The 25,775-nt window shown below is 40.5% G+C and overlaps 2 protein-coding genes across 2 annotated transcripts in view; both read left to right on the top strand.

Annotated features, from left to right (window-relative positions):
- LOC134751055 (eyes absent homolog 2) overlaps window positions 1-14,513 on the top strand; it is a 53,584-nt gene extending 39,071 nt beyond the window's left edge. Inside the window, exons 4-15 of the mRNA XM_063686395.1 lie at window positions 801-1,129; window positions 1,578-1,692; window positions 3,009-3,113; window positions 3,450-3,591; window positions 4,525-4,684; window positions 6,459-6,561; window positions 6,839-7,007; window positions 7,784-7,873; window positions 8,147-8,364; window positions 9,244-9,366; window positions 9,996-10,117; window positions 10,784-14,513. Of these exons, the coding sequence (XP_063542465.1) occupies window positions 801-1,129; window positions 1,578-1,692; window positions 3,009-3,113; window positions 3,450-3,591; window positions 4,525-4,684; window positions 6,459-6,561; window positions 6,839-7,007; window positions 7,784-7,873; window positions 8,147-8,364; window positions 9,244-9,366; window positions 9,996-10,117; window positions 10,784-10,965 (1,858 nt within the window). The 3' untranslated portion in view covers window positions 10,966-14,513. The remainder of the gene's footprint in view (window positions 1-800; window positions 1,130-1,577; window positions 1,693-3,008; window positions 3,114-3,449; window positions 3,592-4,524; window positions 4,685-6,458; window positions 6,562-6,838; window positions 7,008-7,783; window positions 7,874-8,146; window positions 8,365-9,243; window positions 9,367-9,995; window positions 10,118-10,783) is intronic.
- A 1,126-nt stretch (window positions 14,514-15,639) lies between these two features.
- On the top strand, window positions 15,640-25,000 carry LOC134750832 (intraflagellar transport protein 52 homolog). The gene is made up of 9 exons (XM_063686066.1): window positions 15,640-15,826; window positions 19,073-19,290; window positions 19,813-19,948; window positions 21,033-21,181; window positions 21,708-21,856; window positions 22,301-22,448; window positions 23,296-23,399; window positions 23,966-24,104; window positions 24,801-25,000. The coding sequence occupies exons 1-9, from the start codon at window positions 15,711-15,713 to the stop codon at window positions 24,965-24,967; spliced, it is 1,326 nt and encodes a 441-aa protein (XP_063542136.1). The 5' UTR covers window positions 15,640-15,710; the 3' UTR covers window positions 24,968-25,000.
- The last annotated feature ends 775 nt before the right edge of the window (window positions 25,001-25,775 follow it).

Here is a 25,775-nt window from a genome sequence, read left to right as displayed (position 1 = left end):
AAATTAGTAGGTAATTTAATTCAAAAATTATTAACCACAGCCTACTTTGCGAAGTGACAATACGTGTTCTGCCAAATGAATATTACAAATCGATGAATCACACGAGCAAATTGCAATTAAATATTCAAATAGAAATTAAAACAGGTGTTTCGCTAAAACGTTGTCATAACCGACCATTAGCATAAATTTGATTGGGATGATATTGTTTATGCAAACTATGAAGGTGCGGTAACATTTGCATTTTACATTGTTTTTATTAACATAAAGCGACATACGCATGAATTTTAATTTAGTGTGATGACTGATGAGCAGTGTGACTAATTTAGTTAAAGCGACTCATGTGACGTAACGGGCTGTCAGCGGCGACAGATGATTGCGGGGCGCGAACACGACTTGATAACGAAATAAATTAATCGTAACACGTGTAAACTATTTGTTAGATAAACCCACAGCGCGCGATACGGAGGGGCATCTGTTTATTGGACTGTTTATTTTAATCATTACGAATAAACATGACATTTTATTGAATTGAGCGCTTAATTGGTGCAATCTGGGCTTATTTTGGTTGTTTAAACACAGACATCAAATCTCCACCGCCATTAGCGTCAAGCGATCATTTTACAGACGCGTTTTACGTCCCTTTTTCGGTTTACACCCGCCTTTTTCCTTCCGAACGCTTTAGAAATTGTTTATAAATGGAAGGTTCTTCGTAAATAGACAGGGATTTTTAAGTGGATTTTTTACGTCTCAAAAGACGACACATCAATTTTCTTCTTACAATGCTTCTCTTTTATTTTCAGACTATCGGGCGAAGTCAACCAAAGCCCTTGCGGGTCAGAGTCAACGTCAAACTCGCCGCCATCTTTGCTCCAAGACGCGTCACTGCCGGCGCTCCTAGTGTCCGGGGCGTCCGCCATTTTCCAGACCACGACGACGGCCGCGAACTCCGCGCTGAACGCGGCTGTAGATAGCTTATGCTTGCCTGGTAACTCGGAGGTGGACTGTAGTTTGGCGAACGGATGTGCGACGTCGCTTGGGTTAGCGTTGCCGCTAACGTCAACCGGTGGCCTCTGTACATCTACCTCCTCGCCATCGGCGGTGGCCTGGTTGATGAATGAGGATAGCACGGGTAAGCATACATATTTTGTTATGTTTTAAAAAGCTGCATTGATTCACCCACGCGTTCGCTTCCAAGAGCGAACGTGATCAAATGCAAAATCAAACATGTTGTTTAAAAATTTACGAGCGCTTGAACAAAACAATCATCTTGTTAAGAAATTAAAATGCAGTCCTGCTTCGCAATTGTTTCAGCTCCTAAATACTGTTATTAACTGTTCTGTCTTTTGGATTACATTTTAGTGCTCGAGTATCCTATGTTAAAAATCTAAATACATCCGGCTTGAACCTCTAACTATATCTAAGATTCACGTCTTTCAAATAGTGTCAAAAGATAACAATGCTTTGCTTTCCTCAACTGCTCCTATATACTCCGTGACCATGAGTTTAGTGGAATATTTAAATAGTAAATTCTGTGTAGATACTAAATTACATACTAATCTTTATGTGTCCCTGGTCAGGCGGTGGCGTCAAGAGCGAGGTGCGCAGCCCCGGGCTGTGCGAGGCGGACGTGGCGCTGTACGGCGAAGCTCTGCCGTACGACCAGTCCACGCTGCCCTACCAGTATTACAATAGGTAACCTATCTATCCATGCTACCTTGGTAATTCTGGGTGCGCTGTATTACAGGTGGTACAGGTACATATGAGTCCCAGTAGGCCAAGCACATGATTGGCGCGACAGTATCTCGCTGCGAGATAGACTGCCCGTCTTTTTCTAACTGCAATAATTAAAGAGGGACAGGTAGTCTATCTCGCGGCGAGATACTGTCGCGCCAATCATGTGCTAATCCGGCTGGTATTATAAAACTCTGAAAGTATCTGTGCATCTAGTTTGATATTGTGGTTATCGCGGAATCGCGGCTGTTGGTGAAAAGAAAGAAATTACTCAAATGACTGCGTAATGTGTCTGAATATGTTTTCCCTTGTTTAACAGATCCATGTAACTTTCTATTATAGCCTTATAAAATGAGTACCTAACAAATAGAAAGTAACGGTAACACATCCAATCCATCTACCACGATATTTAAGAGTTAAGACAAAACAGTTTTCCTGATTACTGTAGATAGGAAAGTAAATATAAATGTTCAAGCGGGCGGAAAGGGCTTGCAACGTAATCCGTCGCGAAGTTGGCTTCAGTTTGAGGTTGAACGTTCGGATTTGAGGAAGCCTTAAAACGGCTGACATATTTCACAACAGAAACTTTCCATCAATGAGTATGACAATGAAATCGGACGTTTACCTTCCTGTTTTTATCCCGTAGACGTATTTATACGTGATTTAATATAAATAATAGCATAGTAATAAAGTAGGTTTGTATTTAAATTCTGTCCATTGTCTTTTTTATTTTAATCCTAAAGATTTAAAATAACCGGATGAAAGTGCAAAAATGGACTTACCCTTTACTTCTCATCATTGGCCCTTTATCCTCACTAAATTGTTGGCGGTTCAGCTATATATATTCTTGTCTCTTATTTAAATAAATCCTTATTTTCTTTTAATATTTTTGTAGTGAAACTGTCATAAGTTGATTTCTGTTGATTTGAAGTGATATTGACAATTAATTTGACACTTTATATTTCTTCTCTATCCAACAAAAAGTCCGTATATACCTCTTAAAATAGGCTTTTTAAATTTATTTGCTCATCTATAGTATGTAGAAGGAAAACTGTTAAATTATCAATCAATACATTTTCGGAAAAAATTATCTAAAGACAAATAGGACAATGTTTGAAAGATCGGTCAGGTGGATGAAACATGAAGGCAATTTCGCGAGTTTCCGTGGACTTCTAGTATTATCTCTACCTGTGATGAGCAACATAAGTTTTGTTTATAGGTTCCTATATCGTTGACTATATTTCTTCTTTAAATGTAACGTTATCCTTTGTTAACAGTATGCAGCAGTATGGCGGCGGCGGTGCGGCGTCCTCGTACGTCGGCTCTACCCTATACAACCAGCCCTACGCCGCGTACCCTCCTGCGCACAACTCTAATAACAGGTACGAGGTTTTGTTATTGAGATATTAACTTCGCAAACACTCACATCTACTCTTATTATAGATATAAAGCTCGGATCATTGTCAAGACGGCGCTGTTATTTTCATGTATAGGGTGACACTTCAGTATAGTATGAAAATATTAGTTCCAGTGAAATTCCGCAACATGGCGCATGATCGTGATTCCTGCTCAGGCTTTAGAAATAATGGTTTTCTTCTCGTCTCATTCTAGTGTTAAACATACAACGGCGATATATTTGCATTTTCTTATCAGATGACTGGGGTTGGGTTTGTTGCATTTAAAGACAAACGAGCTAAATTAAATGTTGATCGTTACAGGTCGTCGTGCAAAGCGACGCCGACGTATCTGAGCTACGGCGTCGGCGGCGTCGGCTCCGTGCCGGGCACGGGATTCGGCGCACAGCCGTCGCCCTACTACCCCTCCTACAACGGAAGCCTGACACAGACCTTCCCCCAGCAAGTAAGTACGCCTTCGGCGTCATGGGCACCGTGCCGGCGGGCTCCGATTAGACGCGGAACCCTCGCCCTACTACCCCTCCTACAACGGAAGCCTGACACAGACCTTCCCCCAGCAAGTAAGTACGCCGTCAGCGGCATGAGCACCGTGCCGGGCTTCGATTAGACGCGGAACCCTCGCCCTACTACCCCTCCTACAACGGAAGCCTGACACAGACCTTCCCCCAGCAAGTAAGTACGCCGTCGGTGGCATGGGCACCGTGCCGGGCTTCGATTAGACGCGGAACCCTCGCCCTACTACCCCTCCAACAACGGAAGCCTGACACAGACTCCCTCAGCCTATGACATGAATGTAGTCTACAAGTAAATCTATGAAATCTCTTCCGTCTAAAGTAAACAGTACAGTCCGTCCGTCTAAAGTAACCTCTAATTAAAGGAACAAAGTGAGAGAGTGTATATAATAATAGTAAACGTCATATTTTCATAGAAATTTGATATTCATGATGACATTTCATTTGAAAGATCTCTATTTTCATCTCTTCCGACAATTAATTCATACTTCTGATTTGCTTCTGATACCCTAATACCATTGATCATGATCGCCTTGACTACTTCTACAACAACGGTAGTCACCTATTCGCAGCAAGTTATTTCTTTCTTACTTCTTATACCCTAGTAGGCTTAGATACTAGTTTCAAAGAATTTGACATACATAATATAAATTCGGTATGTGTCTGTCATGCTTACTTCCTCTTTTGTGATTCTTATACCCTGGTACAGAGCATGACCTAGATTTACAATGTAGGTGAATTGAATTTAAAGGCAGGTTGAGTTAGTTAGGAATTTAAACTATCATCGAAATAAGTTACCTTCTTGTAGTTATTGGTTCCTTGATACTCTGCGTGATTTTCACATACTCTCATTAAATTTCTAACAGGACTATAGTAGTTACGCGAGTAGCTATGCCGAGCACAACGTCGCCCAATACAGCGGGTACTACGCAACTCCTAGCTACTCTCCCTACCACGCCGTCAGCTCGCCCAGCAGCAGTGGGAGCGCAGGACACACTTCGTACCATCTCGGCGGCGCGTTATCAGGTACCTAACCTCCCACTACTCCTCGAACTCCTCTGTTTTCAGAACTCCTGGTAGTTTGTGGAACTTGACTGTGAGACTCCTTAAGTGTTTGTAGCTTACAAACTCTTTCTATAGCAGAAGTCCTAGTAGGTACCTACAATGTGTTTTGTAGTACACTTATGTCATTTATTCTTGATAATTGTTGATACCTACCATGATAAACATTTTATACAGGTTTGATTTCTATTAACCGAATCTCAAGTACTACTCTGAGTTATAATTAAGTACTTACATAAATTTATCAATTCGGAACTACAGGAAGGACTGGACACCATAGATCACATTTGGTAACTAAGCACCGTTAGTACAAAATTTAAAAAGCGTTAAATCCGGGGTAATTTCCCTTCCCAGTAGTTTTACAGATAGAATAGCTTAGATAGCCTTATGTGAAAGTGGCCAAATAGGAATAAAGTATTATATAGATATTTGAACACTTTCACCACTTTGGCTATCATTAGAATAGAATTACATATTTCATGAATGCTGACTTTACTTAGGTACAAGCCATGGAGACTGTATAAAGGAGCCAAATCTCTGTGTATGAAAAGTGTCCATCAAAAAACAGTAATTAGGCGGCGCCACCATACACCGAAATACTACCAAAAACAATCTACGTAATTTGGTCGGGTTATTTGTTGCCTTATATGGTTCATGTTATACTCATGTCCCAGAGCCTAACTAGCGCCACCGGAGAGATTAGGAACTATTATTTAAAGCTTAACGCGGTCACTTTTACAACAATTTTCTGCCATAAGAGATGCGATCCTTTCTGTACCATCCATAGTACAAGCAATGAAAAGCTGTTAGCACCAGCAGCGCCATCTGTTGTGGAGTAGCAATATAAGGTGCCTGCTTAGTAATTGCAGAAATGCAGTATAGAGGGCGGGTTAGCCAGTGAGCTATCATGCAGTAGTGAGTTTTTATGAGATTTCATTTCTATCATTAATTATTTCTTCGTTAACATTTTAGTGAAAACAAATTGCAGTGTAAGAAAAGTGTGATCGAAATGAAAAGTCTGTTTTTATCGAATACAATGATAATACGCTCGACCAATCAGAAGTATGCTGTTTTGTTTATAGCCAATGAAAACGCATAACTTGTTCGAATGCCCGCAGTGTTCTCGTTGTCAAAAATACTTGTTGCTAATGTCAGTTTCCACATCAAACAAAACATTGCTATCTTATTTTTATTTAATAGCTGTTAATTTATTACAGAAAGTGTAGTAATTTTACTTAAATTAGGTATTTACAAAAAGTGACTACTCATCACGTATATTTTACATAAAAATTGACGACGCTGCATCGCCAAACTGGCACAAATACGTAGTCTATAACCGTACCTATTCAGTGTTTAAGTGTAAGACCCCAGCAAAATGAATAAAGAAAATGAAATGCATCCAAATAAGCGTAGAAAAGTAGAGGAAAGTGATGAAGAAAGGCACAGTGACCTCGACGATATATATTCAGATGAGTGGCCAGATACAGAGAGCGAAAGTGGTAACGTTATTACAACTTTTATGCCCATGATATGCCCACATTTGGGCCTGTTCTTACGTACCTACTTTAAATGTTACTTCTCTCAGGTCTCATTTTCGTATTATTTCATGAAAAACGATTTCTTTAGTTTTTTGACAGATGGCTACCAGAATTTAGTACCTGGGACCTTCCCTTATTTGTTCTGTTATGAGTTATAATGTTGCTTGCTTAATACTAATTTAGATATAATTTTGTTCTAGAATCGCCATCATCGATGCTCCCTTCATTAAATGACAACAATCCCTTATCTCCAATAAAAAATGAAATACATGCAGCGAGCCGGAGGTGCAGAGAGAACTCGGGGTAAGACACTGTTCAACTGTTGCAAATAATGTTTAGATTATTATAAAATAACCAGTCAAACATAGACCGATGTCTATAGTCAAAGCATTACATTCGGTATGAGCAAAGCATGTTCTGTAGATATTCAATATATTCATGAAATAAAACGATGAAAACGGATTATATCGCATATATTGAATTTATAATACATCTCGACATTTCGAACCCTTTACAGCGTTTGTGGTCAACGGGTGGCTGAGTTCAATATATTACCAACATATGTTTATTAATATTCCAGTGAAAGCACAAGCAGAACCCGCGGTCGGGGTCGGCGGAACACGTCCTCGTCGCCGGCGCAGCATGTGCCCGAGCCAGCTACAGACCGGGTGTTCATTTGGGACCTGGACGAGACCATCATCATATTCCACTCGCTGCTCACGGGGACCTACGCTACTAAGTATAATAAGGTATGTGTCCCAGCCAGTTACAGACAGTGTTCATCTGGGACCTGGACGTGGACATCATCATATTCCACTTGCTGCTCACGGGGACCTATGCTATACTAAGTATAATAAGTTACGTTACATATACGTTTATAGAGTATACGAATAAAATATACGTTTTTAGAGTTTTGTACACAAGAGCACTGAACTCTAAGTATGTCTTGAATTGTGCTGCATCTGTTGATCTTCTTGGTTTCGTTGTCCGTACTGTAAAAAAAAAACCCCACAAGTACATCAAGTACAACAGAAATACATCACATGTGAAGATTTCAACTGTATAGCTATCACGGTTCATGAGATACAGCCTGGTGACAGTCAGACAGACGGACAGAGTGGAGTTTTAGTAATAGGGTCCCGTTTGTACCCTTTGGGTACGGAACCCTAAAAAGGGAACCTTTATAGGAAGATTTTTTTTATGTGTCTGTCTGTTTGTTAAGACTCCATTAAACAATGAATGAAGCTATTAGGCAGGTCCACACAGAACGAGCCGCCTCCCGAGGAAATTGCCGCGCGGAGCAGCTCTGTCACTGGAGGCGTGCCTCGCCAGAGGCATTGCGGCTGCGAGTGCGTTTGCTTCGCCCGAGGCACGTCTACACAGTCCGAGCTGCTTCGCGCGTCAATTTCCTCGTGAGGCTGCTCGTTCTGGGTAGATTAAGTTGAAATTAATATTAATTACTGAGATTATGTCAGTTTGTCTTTTAAACATTCAGGTGTAATAAAATGTATGTTTGTATTTTCAGGACACACAACAAATAGTACAGCTGGGATTCAGGATGGAAGAGATGATATTCAGCTTGGCTGACACGCATTTCTTCTTCAACGATGTCGAGGTAAACATAGTTGCATAGTTGCAATATGGTTGCAATCAACAACAAAAGCTTGAATTTTTTGGCTCGTTGTACCTTTTATACTCTGGCAAACCCACAACCCACTTTGTCAGTAGAAAAAGGTTCAACTTTACTATGAGAGGACTACCCTGCGCGTCTAAATTATTAGGGTTCCGTACCCAAAGGGTAAAAATGGGACCCTATTACTAAGGCTGTCACCAGGCTGTATCTCATGAACCGTGATTGAAGTTTAACTCTCAACCCCGTTTACCCCAGGACTGCGACCAGGAGCACATAGACGCGGTGGCGGCGGACGACAACGGCCAGGACCTGTCCGCGTACAACTTCTCGTCGGACGGGTTCCACGCGGGCGCGGGCGCGGGCGCGGCCTCGGCGCTCTGCGCGCCCGGTGTGCGCGGCGGCGTGGACTGGATGAGGAAACTGGCGTTCCGATATCGGAAGATCAAGGATACTTATAATAACTATAGAAATAGGTACGTTTTCTCCTAATGGCGTTGGCCGGTCGAAGTATTTTACAGATGGCGTCAGCATAGGTTTTCCTGGCAATCCCTAGAATTGTGTTAAATTCTTGTATTTTTTGGAATTTGATGGCCTCGATGCCCTTTAAGCCAAATCTCATAGAACAAAACTGGAGGAAGGCGAAAGCTATGATGGCCCCATATATGCAAACCTTTGACAGTTGCCAACCTCATTCTTAATCGTCACTCTTTTCAAAATTGTTGTAATTTTAAAACTAACACGGGACTTAATCGCGTAAAACTTACGTTTAATTATGGCCTGACGTTTCGAACGTGACGTTACGGAGACTAGCGAGGAATTTTATCAACATCTTGCTGCGCGGGTTTTGGGAACTACCCGCACTTGATCTTGATTATTCTCTTGTACTGTCACCATCAGATATATCGGAGCGCCCGAGGTGCTCCGATATAAACCAAATATCTGAACACGCCTCTATTGTCAAGGCGTTAGAGTGCGTGTTCAGATATTTTGAGCACCTCGGGCGCTCTGACATATCTGATGGCGACTGTATGCTATAGTTGTCACTTTGCCTACACACAACACTCACGACATCTGATGGTATGTGATGCGATGGTTTTTCACCCTTACATTTGCTAATAACTGGATTCCACGAAAAAAGAAATCCCTTGTCCCTCATTCTGATTGAAATTTCGATGTTTTCTGATTTCAATTGATTCACGTACTTTACTGCTGTGGTAAAGACGTTCCGATAAGTTTTACGCGATTAAATCCCGTCTTAGTTTTAAAATTATGAATGAAAATCGTGTTAGCTATCAATATAAAACTGTTGTAGTTTCAAATACGTAATATAATGTTATTGTTATTAATTTCAGTGTTGGAGGCTTGCTAGGGCCAGCGAAACGAGAACAGTGGCTGCAACTACGAGCCGAATTGGAACAGGGCACGGATAATTGGCTCACGTTGGCCTGCAAATGCCTCAACATGATCAACTCTAGGTACTTACTTTAATTTCTTTAAAAATACACCTACATTGAAATAAAAGTATTCATTTCATGGTTTAATTTAAGCCTAAATTAACCACCAATTACATGACTAACAATGTTGACGTTTTTATTATTATTTATTTAATTGACTGGGCCAAAATTTATGCCCAATATTTGCACCTAAATTCAGAGCGCACTCAACGTTATCTGTACATTACAATAAGCACCGGGAGGTAGGAAAGGAATGAGCCTTTTTGTACAAGTTTACAAGGCCGAGCTTAGGCGAAGCCGTTAAAACATACGAGCCAGGCTAAGCCAGTCCATAGTAATTTTTAGTTCCGTATCGAAAGGGTAAAAATGGGAGCCTATTACTAAGACTCCGCTGTCTGTCTGTCCGTCTGTCACCAGGCTGTATCTCATAAACCGTGATAGCTGGACAGTTGAAATTTTCACAGATGATGTATTTCCGTTGCCGCTATAACAACAAATACTAAAAACAGAATAAAATAAATATTTAAGTGGGGCTCCCATACCTCAAACGTGATTTATTTGCCGCTTTTTGCATAATGGTACGGAACCCTTGGTGCGCGAGTCTGACTCTCACTTGGCCGGTTTTTTTCTAAAAGAAGCTTGTTTTCCAGGGAGAACTGCGTGAACGTGCTAGTGACGACTACGCAGCTGGTGCCAGCACTAGCCAAGGTGCTGCTGTTCGGGCTCGGCGGCGTCTTCCCTATCGAGAACATCTACTCCGCCACCAAGACTGGTCAGTATCCTCACATTTTTTTCCTCCTTGCAGTCTCAGTAAGATCAATGTGGGGAAATCTATAGTCACCTGCGATAATATGTTACTCTTCGAAGGCCGCAAAAATATGTGACACGCTCTTATGGATCTACAAATAAGATCGTGTCAGATGTTTTTGCTGCCTTCGTTGTGTAACATATTATTATTGCAAGTAACTGTACAAACGCTGTCGTCGCTTTGTCGCGTTTGTACATATAGTTTGTCAGAGGATTGGACTGTCTTATTTCAAACATAGACATTGAGACATAACATAGAGATAATAATACTATCTTTGTTTTACACTAGTACTAGCACCCAAAAGAAAAGGATGAGTATAGTTTTTTTGTTCTTATTTACTGACAGTTTGGTTTGACCAACTATATAGTTGTATATTCTCAAATACCATTGATAAAATAAAAAAATATCTTATATGCCGCATTGACATACACAAATAAATGCCCTTATAGGGATTTTTACCCTAGTAGTTTCGTAGTCAGGGCGGTCAGGAATAATAACCCTGCTGGGGATTAATGGACATCGGCCTGCAATATTGACCGTAGTAAGATTGGTCATTTGTTTGCTTATTTAAATGTGCTAATTCTACGAAATTTGCTTTATATGTTCTAATTTAATCGACTTTATTTTCAGGCAAAGAAACCTGCTTCGAGAAGATCAAGCAACGTTTCGGCGAGCGCTGCACCTACGTGGTGGTCGGCGACGGGCAGGACGAGGAGGCGGCAGCCAAGGCCAAGAACTACCCCTTCTGGCGCGTCTCCTCCCACTCCGACATCGCGGCGCTCTACAACGCGCTCGACATGGGCTTCTTATGATTTGTGCGCGCCTGGTACACGATACGTTTAGATATGAGGAAAATGTGTCACCGATTTGGCAGGAACTTAGATAACATTCACTTTAGCTATGTGTTTAGAACTGCTTCCTTATGAGCTGTGTGAGCCTGGTACTCGAGATACGTCTGAATATGAAGAAAACTTTATGCAGCATGGAATAGATGTCTCAAGAACGGCAATATAACCTCTAACGAGTCTCCGAGTCGTATGACTCGGACTCTTTCGCGTTACGACTTGAACCGGGTTTCTTACTAGTCATGTGAGCCTGGTATTCAAGATTCGTATATCGTGTAGAAAATACGGAGAAACAAGAACGAGCATGACGAAACAAGCATGATGAAACATAAAATGAAGGCCATGAATTTGGGATGTCCCGAACTTTGTCTAGCCACTCTAATACCTTCGCGAGGACTTCTTATAATTTCTGTGTGCCTGGTACGCAAGTTACAAAATTATAAGGAAATAATTGAGTATATGGCGGAGGTTCATTCTATCGTTACGCGCTTGTTGTTTCTGCGCGCCTAGTATACGAGCTACGTGACATTGCAGAAACTATGTGGACATTTTACGAATATGCAAAGCAAGTAAGTCCATTTAGGTTTAAAATTCTCTAATTTGCACTCAAGTTTGATTTTGGATTACGACCAATGATATTAGTTAATTCCCGCACGTCTCTCATCTCCACTCATCTCCGACTCAGTGGAAAGGTAGCCGAACTAAAGCCGGTATGACTCAGTTAAATTCTAGAAACTGTTAAATGTCGGTTTCTTATGAAAGTTCGCTGCACTATTCGCATACTATTCAAAAGGTTCTGATACCGATTGTATAGGTAACTACTAGAAATTTAAACAACAGCATACGTACACAGTCGCCATCAGATATATCTGAGCGGTCAAGCGGCGAATATACCCACTACCTACGTCATGCAACTTTTTGGATTGCTTGTTTACATAAACGCCAAGTATTGTGTGTACGGTGTAGGCATTTAATTTCCGTACCATTTCGTATTCGTACCATGTCACATTGACAATAGTATGAGGTCCCTAGCGACTTTCATATTGATTGTCACTGTGACAGGGTACAAAATGGTACGAAAATTAAATTATTTCACTGTACCAAAAATGTTTTATTTATAGTATTTACATATTAAGAAACTAAGAACAAGTACGTTGTAAAGACAGCTATAAAATCTTATAATTTTGTAAAAAACGATTACTATCATATCATATGTCATATAAGCAGTGACCGCGACTTCAGTCATAAGTACATTATTATTTCTAGTTTCGGAGTATTGCGGTCACTATGCTAGATATTATTTAGTTTTAAAAGCTCAAAGTCAGCTCAAAAACTTATAAAAATAAATTTTAAACATTTTTTTGTATATATTTATTAAAACTGTAGATTTCTCGAAAGAGAACTGCGAGTCCATTCCTATTTAGTAAGTTTATATTCTATTATTTGTACAGAGCTCTATTTTATTGAAAGTAGGAAATGTTTGAGAATTTAGACTTGTAAGTACTGTTTCTGAGGTGTTGTTTTGATGTTGCCGGAGACCAGGGAATAATGACTTCCATTCAAACTACAAAATTGCGTTGATGAGGGCACAGCGAATTGTCATCTCGTAAAGCGGTGCGGAGCTAAAATCCGTCCCTTAAGGTACGAGTTAGAACCCGGCGACGTGTCGCAACTGCAGAACAGTAGCGGCAGTTGGTTCCGAGTGTGTGAGAGGTAATACTGATTTGCGGTCGGGCGACACGTTTCTCGGCGACGCGTCGTTGACTTCGGGTCGCTGACTTCGAATGGTATTTCATAGAAATACATAGAAACCAGTCGTGTCGCCGCGATGTGTTTGAAGTCGCGACACGTCGCCGGGTTCCATCTTGTGCCTTTAAACTGACGGCTCAGTGAATCCTTGCATATCTATAAGTAGTAGCAATTTGCTTCAAATTTTAAAAATGTGTCCGTCATCTTTTGACTCTGTTTTGACCAGAATTACGATCGATGTCTCGCTAACGTTGAAAAATATACCATCTTCGCTTTTGACGCATTGAATTGATTATTATTTTCTGGTTTCTGATGTCACTGTAAATCTCTGTTGCAAAAATGCAATCAACATCTGCCAAGCTATGCGCTCCTGGTAAATGGGAATAGTGCATCTTTCACCGTGAATAATATTTGCATCGATTATTTTACAAACAACGAAGTTCGAGGTCTAATTTTATGCGATCTTTGCTCTGAGTAGTTATTCGTTGTTATTGCTATTTAATAAATTAATAATTATAAATACAAACTTTGGACTGCCATCCACGTCAGTTTTAAAGTAGCTAACACAGCTTCCTTAGGAAGGCAACAGCATAGTTATTAATTGTAGAAGAGGTGCAAATTCTAAGAATAAAAATATGTTCCCGAGTATAACTAGATGGTAATAATAACTTTTACTAGCATAACAATGAGGTATGATTCTCTCGGCTACTTTAAAATGACGTGGTTGGTTGCCCAAACTGCAAATACATATTTCTACTGAGTTTAAACAGACAACCTGTTGTATAGTACTTTTTGAGAAACATTTATCTAGTCATACCAAGCAAACTTGGCTGCGATATGATAGCCCAGGTTGTTCAAGTGTTTTTTTAACGTCAAACCACAGGGCGAACACGCCATACATCAAAAATCATTTTCGTTTCTATGTGTGAACGGCACGTCTGTACACGCGTCATGCGTTATTGTGTGAGTAAGTTGCTAAACCGAACAGCGTTCGCCAAAAGCTCGTCAATCTGCTGTCGCGGGGCGAGGTGATTCGAATCGGGGCGGGGCGGTGCGTGGCCGTTCTGTATGATAATACTGGTTTACTGATGTTTCGGCGAAAATTACTTGACAAACTTTCAGTTCCCAAACTATTTATCCCATATTTTTAGTTGGGCGAAATTTCATTTCGCAAATTTACATAATCCAACCTAACCTAACCCAACCTAGTACGTCATTTTCATTTCGCAAGTATGGGGTTGGGAAATGAAATGGTTGCGAAGCAAGGTTATGCCAACGATTGGTTTGCCAAATGAAACTTTGGCGAAAAGTTGTTTGCCAAGTGAAAGCCAAAAAGGAAGTACACCGATAATACTATTACTTGAATTTAACAAGTGAGTCGAAACCGTAAAATGATTTAATATTATTATTTATTCTGTGGTCAAACTTCTATGACTATGACGTTTACTTAACACCTGCACCGTCTGGTCTACCAAAATCGCTGCCAGCTTAGCTTGGTCTGACTACCTACTTCTACAAACGAACACATAATGCCGTTTACTATTTTTCTAGCAATATTTTGAACTGCCTATTATGTTTCGTTATTTCAGTAAGCAGTTGATACAGAAGTTAGCAATATCTTAAACTAGGAAAATTCGTCATTTGTAAATAACATAGTTTAATTTTAGAATTAAAATGACCCAGGCTTATACTAGATATATTAAATTTAATTCGAAAGTTATTATTATTCGAGTTGTAAATAAAAATATATTATTTCACAAAATGAAGTATTTTATTTATTTTATAAAGTGCTAGTTGTGAATATGGATGGTATAGAAAAGGATGCCAATCTCTTATGGCAGAATTGTTGCAAAAGTGACCGATTTCAGCTTTAAATAATAGTTCCTAATCCCTCCGGTGGCGCTAGTTAGGCTCTGGGACATGAGTATAACATGAACAAACAAATAACCCGACCAAATTACGTAGGTTTTTGGTAGTATTTCGGTGTATGGTGGCGCCGCCTAATTACTGTTTTTTGATGGACACTTTTCATACATAGAGATTTGGCTCCTTTATATAGTCTCCATGGCTCAAACGTTTGACCAGCAGCAACCGGTCAGCAGTACTGATAGTTCCGCTACTTGACGCTAGATGTAAACTACGAAAATAATAGTCTTTTTAGTAACAAAACCACATGGAGTGAGCACTATCGGGCCAATTCGAACAATCATCTAGATATCCACTAGATATGAAACAGAAACGATATTTAAAAAAGTCATGTCAAATTAGTAAAACTCTTTATTTATAGGTACATACAAGATATACACCGTGTTTATTTGATTTCCGTTAAATTCGACACGTTGCTTGGTACATTAATAGAAGCTACCTGGTATATCGCTTTTTGTAAAATTCGAAAAAAAATATTTTTTTCATTTTTCATACAAAATAAATTAATATTGCATTGGAAAAGGTCCTTTAGAGTTACGTAAAAGTTAGTGTGACACATAATGAAAGAAAAGTAGGTAATGTCGGAATTGTCAAACTAACTCACCTCAGTAACCTTAAAAAAACACGGTGGATACAGTGGTACTACGTAAACGAAATTAATAACTAACAAATCTAAAATACGCCCTTGAGGCATTGTACCAAATTTGACATTTCCGCGATGTCGAATGTCCTCTTAAACGATTTAATTTTTTTTTAATTATTACTTCGACATAAAATGGATATCCCAAAACGTCACAATAATTGTAGCGTGAAATGACAATTGGTTTCTCGAATCGAACTACAAAAGATAACTAGTTGAGAACTAAACTATAACGTATCTATTAGATCTCGTATTGTTTTCGTATCTAGTAATTATCACGTTGTTCGAATTGACCGGTTTGTCATAACTGTCAGCGAGCGGTTGCCAAGCAACATAGGATGTCAACAACAACATATGTCGATTCTTGTGGCGGAACACTGTTGTGAAAACTATTATAATGAAGACCACAGTAAATACTATTTTATTCGACGTATCCAAGAACGAGATATTCAAGATAAATGAGAACTATAAGCTGCTGCACAGAAAACTCAAGTCGACATGGAAAGTAATGATGTAAGTCACCTATTATTATTTTAAGTACTTATTTATTAAACCTCCCAATTCTTAACTTTTCGAATCCGGAACGGATCCGCGAACTCCCGTTATACTGCCGGAACGTGGATCCACGGTCAGACGACCTAAAGCGATTTTTTTCGGTTTCCGTAAAATTTATAGGACAACATGGACGGAAATCGCTTAATTATCATTATCAACCATGAATAGGAAAATATCAAACTACCCAGCACATTCTCGAGGGCCTACCGCGAACCACGTTCGACGTGTTGCCTCCCTGGTCAAACTCACCAAAGAGAATAGATAGTATAGAGGGGTTATTGATTGTATACAATAGTGATATAATCAAGCTTTTCAATTTCGTACCTTCATTAGGCCACTCATCAAGCTTCGTAGCCTGAATACGGTACTCGATGAAAAGCTCTCTATTATATCACGATTGTATAAAATACAATTTTTTTTTCTATGCGTGTTTAAAAACAAGTGTTAAGTCAGAGCCCATATGAGTACTGCTGTCACCTTTGGGCAGGAGCACCTGGATGCCAGCTTGGACCCTTCGACTCAGTCCAAAGGCACGCTGTACGAATCGTCGACGATCCCAAACTCACAAGCGGTGTCTAAGGAGAGACTTTGCCTCCCTGTGTGTGTTCTACCGCTTGTACAATGGGCTGTGCTCTGAAGAATTGTTTGACATGATGCCAATTGCCAACGGCCGCTTTCTATCACCGCACCACTCGCCGTCATCAGGGTGTTCATCCTCACACTCTAGAACCTAAATGGTCGCGTACTGTGCGGTTTAAGAGGAATTTCCTCCCGCGGACGCTTCGGCTGTGGAATGAGCTCCGTGCCAAAGTTTTCCCGAGGGGCTACAGTATGGGGTTCTTCAAAAAAGGAGTGTACAGGTTTTTAAAGGCTCGGCAACGCGCATGTAATATCTCTGATGTTGCAGGCGTCCATAGGCTACGGTAACTGCCTACCATCAGGCGGGCCGTATGCTTGTTAGGTATTAAAAAAACCGGCTAAGTGCGAGTTGGACTCGCGCACGAAGGGTTTCGTACCATTACGGAAAAAAACAGCAAAAAAATCACGTATGTTGTATAGGAGCCCCATTTAAATATTTTTATTATTCTGTTTTAGTATTTGTTATTATAGCGGCAACAGAAATACATCATCTGTGTAAATTTCAACTGTCTAGCTATCACGGTTCATGAGATACAGCCTGGTGACAGACAGACAGACGGACAGCGGAGTCTTAGTAATAGGGTCCTTTTTTTACCCTTTGGGTACGGAACCCTAAAAATGGAAAAAAACTTACCAAATCTTTGCATATATATATATATAGCACCAAAGCCGACCCAGTATTTAAACGTTCTTAAAACCACTCTCTAACTCTCGCGTTTTTAACACATATTTAATCATACGAACGGGATAAACCAATAATTAATAGCAATAATGAAACAAATTTAATAGCAATAATGTAATAACTAATAACAGAAATTGTATTTATCTTATTCCAGGTATATAAACCTGAATCTCATTTTTGTCCTCAATTGTAAAAATTCTTAATCCAGGTATATAAACCTGAATTTCATTTTTGTCCTCAATTGTAAAAATATTATTCTAGTTAACTCGCATGACATAAAAATGTACATCTGGTCTCCCGCGATACAGGCCTAGCCTAGTGCGGGGACTCCTGGAACCTCCGAATGTCAATTTAATTTGTGATATGTACTTACTATGTACTACAATTGTATTCGTTCTGTGCAATAAAAACATTTTTTATCTTTATCTTTATCTTTAATAATTAAATTATACGTCGGAATTTAAGGCAAAAACAATGGAGTTAAATCGCGGTAGACCCGTTCGTATAATTAAATATGCGTACCTACTTATACTAGTCGTAAAATGCTAGAAAAAAGTCTTGTCTTTAAAATTAATAAACTATAAATAAATAAATAGACCATTTTCACAGACAAACTAAAACATAGAGCTGAAAGTCTAGATTTTCTGGATCTTAGACTAAAAGTACTAGCACGTCAGGAATCTCAAGCGGTCACTGAAACCTGTTTGTCTAGTCTAGTGTTCGCGCGTCGCCTAGGTTACTCGCGGGCCGGTAACGACCTAGGACAGACGGGAGCGGAACGACTAGAAGCGCAGACGACCTAGGAGATAGATCGCGGTAAAGTCTAGACTTGTTTTAGATCCTAGACCAAAAGCACCAGAAACACAGCGTCGAGCGGAGATATCCTGTGAGGCCACATATGTCTAGTGTATTTGTACGTATAACCTAGGTATACAGTGTGGAAAAAAATGATGGGCCCTGGAGGGAAAGTGCCTTAAAACCTTAAGTTAGCTTATTTTACTTAAAGGAAACATTCTTTTATTTATAAAAATAACCAAAACTGTGTTCAAAGATTTTTTAATATTCGCGCTTGGCTCGCCCGGGAATCGAACCGACTAAAAATTCCAAAAAATAAACACTTGCTATTTAGGGGTTGCAATCCAGTCCGGCGGATCCGGTAAAATCTAAATATGTAATTTAATTAACTTCAATATCCTTATACCAACCAGCCAGCCACTCCATGTCTGGAGCACTGGAGACCTTGGTTCATGTTTCTTAGTATATGACATTTATTTCAGTTTATAATTTATAATTATAGTAGTGTTTCTACTTGAAATAAAAACAAATTAAGATATTTTCTGAAAATAATTTAATTTGTTCTAATACTTCTAATCGTATCCTTATACCAATCCGGATCCGGTCCTACCGGATCCGGCCGTATTGAGGCCAAAATTCGGCCAGATTCGGCCGGATTGTAAATCAGTCCGGTTAGATATCTCTATTGGACATCCAATGAATAACAGTTATCGTGTTTGGGCTCATCGCAATGGTCTTCGTTACAAATAGGTAGTAGGTGACTCCCTATAATTTTTAAGGATTACAATTTTTCTAGTTTACAGTAGGTAAAGAACTATAGGCGTATTTTTTATTTTTACAAAGGCAGGTTTTTCTAAACTATCGCCTGTGCCTGTGCCTGTTCCTTATCCGTTACTTAACTCTCTAGAAAACTCGGCTACCACGTGACGTATGCAAACGTACTAACATTTCAGAAACCATAAAGAGGTTTCCACCAACATTCTGCAATACTAAAACCAGCTAGCGAGCTACACGTATGTAGACAGTACCAGGGTCGTAAAATAACTTCTTATATATCTGTGTAAAAGTTTAACATACTGGCATTTCAGAAATCGCGAGGAGCTCTCCCCCAACATTCTGCAAGACGTGAAAATCCTAGTGGTACCAGGGCCGCAGAACGTGTTCACAGATGACGAGCTGGCGTGCCTGAAGGGCGTGGTGGAGCGGGGAGACTCGGTGCTTGTGGCGATGACCGACGGCGGGGAGGAGCGTATGAACACGAATATTAACTTTTTCTTGGAGGAGTACGGGATCGTTGTGAATAATGGTTGGTTTGTTTATCTAATATTATGTTAATCTGTAAGGTATCTATGGGAATTAGATGCCTAATAGATATATATTTCTGCATATGATGATATGTAGTATTATATAGTACTTAATATAGAAAATAATATAGGAGATAATTTGAACTTAGCTTAAAAATGCGTTAGGTACCTGAATGACAAATGGTATATATATATCTATCTGTAAAAATAATATCCCGCGCACATACTCGTATCAATGTGGTTCAGTAAGGGGGCGGACTGAAAATCAGCGCTGTGCGGTCAATTCCTATTATTCCTAATGAAGTGGCTAGCGCACCATATGCTGAGCCCGTTCCTTTTGTCGCGCATGCCAATTTTTTATGTTATTTGTAAATATATTCCCGTAATTTCTCTCTTGTTGTGTGGCAATAAATGTTTTCTTATTCCTAATCTTATAAATAATGAAATTGAATAAAAATATGAATACAGTGAATAAGTAAGTTTTTCAGTACGTTTATTTTTATTATGTTTGTATGTTTATTTAGATTGCGTGGTTCGAGCGAAATATCACAAGTTCTACCACCCGAAGGAATGTCACATCTCGAGCGGTATCTTAAACCGCGCCGTCGCCAAGCAGATTATGAAGATGCCCAACTACGCAAGCGAATCAGACGACTTTCTGTAAGCTCTGTAGCCTTGGTACCTAGCCGTTCACCAAACATTTTAACACTACGCATTTAAACATCCATTGGACCTATCAGTTTTTTACTTGCAAGTGTGCGTAATAGGAGACTTTGTATACTGATAAACGAACGTCTAGCTAGGTTAAACAGTTCTTGTAAACTATGGCCTCCTAGTATGGATGCTGTAGTTTACAAATCTCAGGAGGAGTTTGAGCATTTCTCAAGTGATCTTATAGGTACTTTATAATATTAATTTTTTTGAACGTTTCTATAATTAACTTAAGAAAGTTTAGTTTAACCCGTATACTTAAGTATATACCTACTGAATTTGTGCTAGGTACTAAACGGTATGTACAATAAACATTTGTCACAGAAAACTAGACAATAGTAAAAATACCATATAACTACACAAAATATGTGAAATGGCCTAAATTTCTCGCCAGGGTATGCTTATATAGAACTTTAGATGTTTAGATGTTCTAAAGTGTCACTTAAAAATTAAATTGATATTTTCGGTTTTACCAAAATGTCTGCGAACGATGCTATTAAGCTCAGAATAAATTTAAAAGTGGTATTAATTTAGAATAGCTAGCACATCGTAACTGGTGAATTTCCAATATGACTTGGAACCTCGGTGGCCGTTTAAGAAGTGTAACGCTCATGGTAGATGTCGCTAGGGTCCCCTAGACCCATATAGTGTGAAGATTTGCTGACTATGGATGAGGTCTTGGTGGCTCAGTTGGCAGAGCGCTGGAGTATCGATTCAGAGGCCGTGAGTTCAAGTCTCACCCAAGGCAGAATTTTGTCTAGTTTTATATTTATTCTTCTTAACAGTTCTGAGCAGGTAAGATAACGAAAACCGAGATGAGATAAGAAATTGATCATCTGATCTGGAGCCCGATTTAGATTTAACGACTTGTTATGGTTTTCATCAGGTTTTGATACGACCTTGACATCTTGCTGATTGGCGTGCATCTTACGCACGACCGTTGCTTTATTTTGCATGATCCAATCAGGGTGAACGATACAAATCCACACCATTCATCATCTACATCATTCTTATTCTGTACTTTTATTTGCAGTGAAGAGCCGGCGACGCCCAACTTCGTGTACCCGTACGGCGCCACGCTTACGGTGAAGCGGCCGGCGGCGGCCATTTTGTCCAGCAGCGACGTGTGCTACCCGGTAAAGAGGCCCATCGCAGCGCTATACACTTCTGAGAAGAGTGGAGGTGATGGTTAAGGCTCTATCGTTATAATCTATTTCATTTAGTAAAGTCGGCGCCACGGCGGCCATTTTATCCAGCAGCGCCGTGTGCTACCCGGTGAAGAGGCCCATCGCAGCACTATACACTTCTGAGAAGAGTGGAGGTGATGATTAAGGCTCTATCGTTATAATTTATTTCATTTAGTGAAGTCGGCGCCACCAAACTGTGTACTCTTACGGCGCCACGCTGACGGTGAAGGGGCCGGCGGCAGCCATTTTGTCCAACAGCGACGTTTACTACGGGCGTTGGGTTGGACATAGGCAACATAATTTAAGGGGGAACATCACAGTGTAAATCTAAGTGTGCTTACTTGCGGGCACAGCTAAGTAGTATATATGGGGACTTCTGGTCCCAGAACAGTTATTTAACCCTGGTATTTTGGGTTAAATAACTGATGTTCCTAGGCCTTAAGTTCTCTCTACAATTTCGCTCAAATATTTCTAACTTGCCATAGAAGCACATCATAACAACACAGTCTATGTATCTGCAGGAAAGTTATTCGTGATCGGTGCGGGCCACTTCTTCGCCGACCAATACCTGGAGAGCGAGTGCAACGACCTCATCCGGGAGAAGATCTTCGATCACCTCGGCGGGATCGCCGACCTGCACCTCAACCCCGTGGATGTTGAGGACCCCGACGTGAGTCACACTTAACAGAGGCAAGGGGTGTTACATGCACGTTGCCGACCCTTTGGAAAACTGTACACTCCTTTTTAGAAGAACCCCATACTGCAGCCCCTCGAGTGAAACTCGACAGGGAACTCATTCCACACCTGAAACGTCCGATGTTGATACTTCCTTTTAAACCGCAGCCGCACAGTGCGCGATTATTTAGGTTCATCTGAATTACCCTACGCTGGCATGACTGCCTGTAAAATCGCAATTCACGTGACACGACATCGGCTCGTCTCCTTTGCATGTTCTGTCTATCCACACGTATCTATCGAGTCCCTGACTAGAGACAGCTAGTAGAGACTGGACTTGCGTGGTGAGTTCTACTCAAGGTGTATTAATAAGTGTTCAAAACGCGAAAGTTTTTAATGATATAGATAAAAACATGCCACTGAAATATCTGTTTGGCAGGTCAATGAGTACCGCACAATCGGCGACACAATGTGGCTCTCGTCCGTCCCGCTACCGGAGCCGGCCACGGCGCCGCCGCCCCGCCTCACCCCGCTGCACCCGCACGCGCTCTTCTCCTGGCGCCTGTTCTCGCTTAACCTCGCTCGCCGTGAGTATGCAGTTGCAGATTATTCATCTGCACGTCGACACGATTTGCAGTCCCATAGGAATCTTTGACCTTAGCCAAAATTTAAAAGGGCCTTTTTAACTTAAAGGTGTACTATTTACTTTTTTTCGAAAATCCATTAACTTTTGGGTTATTTCTACTCAGAATCAGGAATATCGATTTAAAAAAATATATGTCCCCAAAAATGACAGTTTTGTAACGCATTTTCACATACATTTTGTATGAACCGTTACAAAACTGACACCCAAAATTTGTATGAAAAACTGGGGACATTTTTTTTTCTTTGTCTCATTCAATAGTACTCGTGATTCTGAGTCTAAATAACCCAAAAGTTAATGGTTTTTCGAAAAAAAGTAAATGGTACCATTTTTTCTGAAAACCCCAACAGAAATCGCTACACTTTTACAGTGTAGCGATTTCTGTGTTGGTCCGATATCCAGCTTTAACGGTTTAAGATATAGGTATTCACCTCACGAAGCATGGCTGATAAAATATTCTGTATTGCACATTTGGTAGGTAGGTACTACTGCTAACTATCCTAATTAACCTGGCCTGGCCACTTGCCATACCCACTAACCCGGGGTTAACCGGTTAATCCGTTAACGCAGTGTCAAATTCTACTGGTAACCATGGTAACTCCAGGTTTAACCGGTTAACGCCGGGTTAGTGGGATGGTGCAAGTGGGCCTTAATCGATAGGATTTGATCCTTATATCCGTCATAATACATAAGTATAATAGGTGTACTCGTTGATGTAATAATAAGGTGTTTGGTGGGTTGAACCCTCACATATCACAGTGTAATTGAGCCGGTGCGTCTCTGTGTTTCAGTACCCGAAGTACTAGGGTTGTATGATGCGCTAGGAGTCAAACACGAAGCACTGCGGCTTATAGCCCCGCAGTTCGAGACACCTTTCCCGCCACTACAACTAGCGGTAAGACAAAAACCAGACACATACTAGGTACTCGTAGTCTATCTATTATGTAACCGGTTCCTTCGACTACACGTCATACAAGGATGGCCATTGTATAGAATATAGCTTTAGCCTTATTGATTACTTCTATGATTTTGAGGAGGCCTTGTATTTTACCAACTGGGTACGTTTATTTACGATTTTATTTATAAACGCAATATTACACCGACAAAGTCGCAATTTTCTTGTCTTCCATACATCGAAACGGCTTCATAGCAATAGCGACATTAGCGACGTTACATGGTGACGTCACGATGTATTGCCATTTTGTTAGAAGCGTTTCGTCAGTAAAGTGCGGGTGCCAGACTTTGAACATCATTTGTGACTTTTGTATTGCTTTAAGACAATGGGTCCCATTAGTCCCATACAAACCTGACAACCCTGATCGACTGATACTATTAATAAAAATTGTCAAATACCCTATTATATAACACTCAAGTAGTAAGTAGTATCTACGCTTCAATTTATTTGAAGCCTGAAGCAGCATTTCAATCTCAAGAATCCTCACGTTTGATCCTCTTTCATAGGTATTTCCTCCGACGTTCCGCGAGCCCCCTCCTCCACCGCTGGAGCTGTTTGACTTGGACGAGGCTCTGAGCTCGGAGCGCGCGCAGCTGGCCCGGCTCGCCAACAAGTGTCTACAGCCCACCGCGCGACTAGGCGAAGGTAAACCTTAGTTCTTAGTTAATGCATGTCGGTTGTACACACTCGTTCTCGGCCTGTCTCGGGGTCTCTCGACGAGTGTGTACAGCCCGCATAGATCTTCCTCAGGAATCAACCTTTATTAAAAAGATGATAAATAACATTTCCCAGGTGTTCTCCCCAACATGCCACGATCCCCCTCTTTCTCAGGTTAAGTCCCCGGCAAGCTCGGCTGAATTTCACCTTCCCATACAAACTATGTGAAAAAACCGGCCAAGTGCGAGTCGGACTCGCGCACGAAGGGTTCTGTACCATTACGCAAGAAACGGCAAAAAAATCACGTTTGTTGTATGGGAGCCCCACTTAAATATTTATTTTATTTTGTTTTTAGTATTTGTTGTTATAGCTGCAACAAAAATACATCATCTGTGAAAATTTCGACTGTCTAGCTATCACGGTTCATGATAGCCTGCCCGCGCAGCATGGTTTCCCCTATCACTAAGTCCGTCACTTTCGCACTCACATACTTGTTAGAACGTGACAGGCATGGTGATAAGCGTACCGTGCTACGACTCCTGGTGACAGACCGACAGACAGACGGATAGACTTAGTAATAGGGTCCCGTTTTTACCCTTTGGGTACGGAACCTAATAAGTAAGTGTTTGGGGACAATCTTATACAGATAGATAAAACTCGATTGAACTTGATTTTTCTAAACAGGTGACGGAAGCCACATTGAAAATGAGCTGGAATACCTGGTCCAGGAATGCGGGCGGGTGGTGCGGCTCTCCCGCGCGCTGCCGCCCGACACACCGCGCGGCAAGACCATCCTGCACCAACTCGCCACGCAGCTCGCCACTTTCAAGAAACTCGCCGTTAAGGACTAGAGGACATGCGGCTTTGAAATTAAACTAAAAATCCTGCCAAAGCTGGCGGCGCCGTCTGCTAACTTTTACGGTTAACCCGGCCTTATCAAGGAAAAGCCACATTTGTCAAATTGGACTATCAACCCCGATAAGAGTAGGAACACCAAAGAATAGATGATAATTACAGACATGTACTACTCCGTACACTCGCAATACTACGGTTGTTGTGAATCTTTTAATACCTAAGTACCAATTATAATAACAGTTCAATACTAAACACAGCTATGTTCTGTAAAATAGCAAAGAGAATAGTGTATACTCTATACACTACTGCCATGGTAAATTATCTAGCCAACGTACATTTACTGCCATCTTTCGACAGAAGATTAAAACTTTTAGAACGCCATTTGACTTTGATACTTATTCTTTCACGATATGTATTAAAGTTAAATATCAAAAAGTAACGCCATCTACTCGACAGTAGGCCAAAGGTATAGCGCCATCGCTCGAAAAGATTGCACCATACCTTTGGCCTGGCTTCGAGTAAATGGCGTTACTTTTTGATATTTAACAAATTAAGTAACACATACCTGTTAGTGAAAGAATAAGTTAAAAAAAAACATGGCGTTCTAAGTTTTAATCTTTTGTCGAAAGATGGCAGTAAATTTACTGTGGCTACATAATTTACTTAGACAATCCGCCTCTATTTAAAATTTTCTATGATAATAGTGTAAAAATAAGATCCCATTTGGTTAAGAATTGGTCTTGTGTTCAAGTTTTGGACATTCATTATACCTACTAGGCTACTAGGATATCAAAAGTTTCGACA

This window comes from Cydia strobilella, chromosome 21 (assembly GCF_947568885.1).
Source record: "Cydia strobilella chromosome 21, ilCydStro3.1, whole genome shotgun sequence".
Classification (NCBI taxonomy): Eukaryota; Metazoa; Arthropoda; class Insecta; order Lepidoptera; family Tortricidae; genus Cydia; species Cydia strobilella.
This window is presented reverse-complemented; position numbering and strand designations above follow the sequence as displayed.

What these genes read in the sequence shown, in the direction of transcription:
- LOC134750832 (XM_063686066.1), top strand. Translation starts at nt 15,711, where the DNA reads ATGAAGACCACAGTAAATACTATTTTATTCGACGTATCCAAGAACGAG. An exon ending in CACTTCTGAGAAGAGTGGAG is followed by an intron (nt 21,182 to 21,707) that starts GTGATGGTTAAG and finishes ATGTATCTGCAG; the next exon opens with GAAAGTTATTCGTGATCGGT. An exon ending in TCCCGCCACTACAACTAGCG is followed by an intron (nt 23,400 to 23,965) that starts GTAAGACAAAAA and finishes CCTCTTTCATAG; the next exon opens with GTATTTCCTCCGACGTTCCG.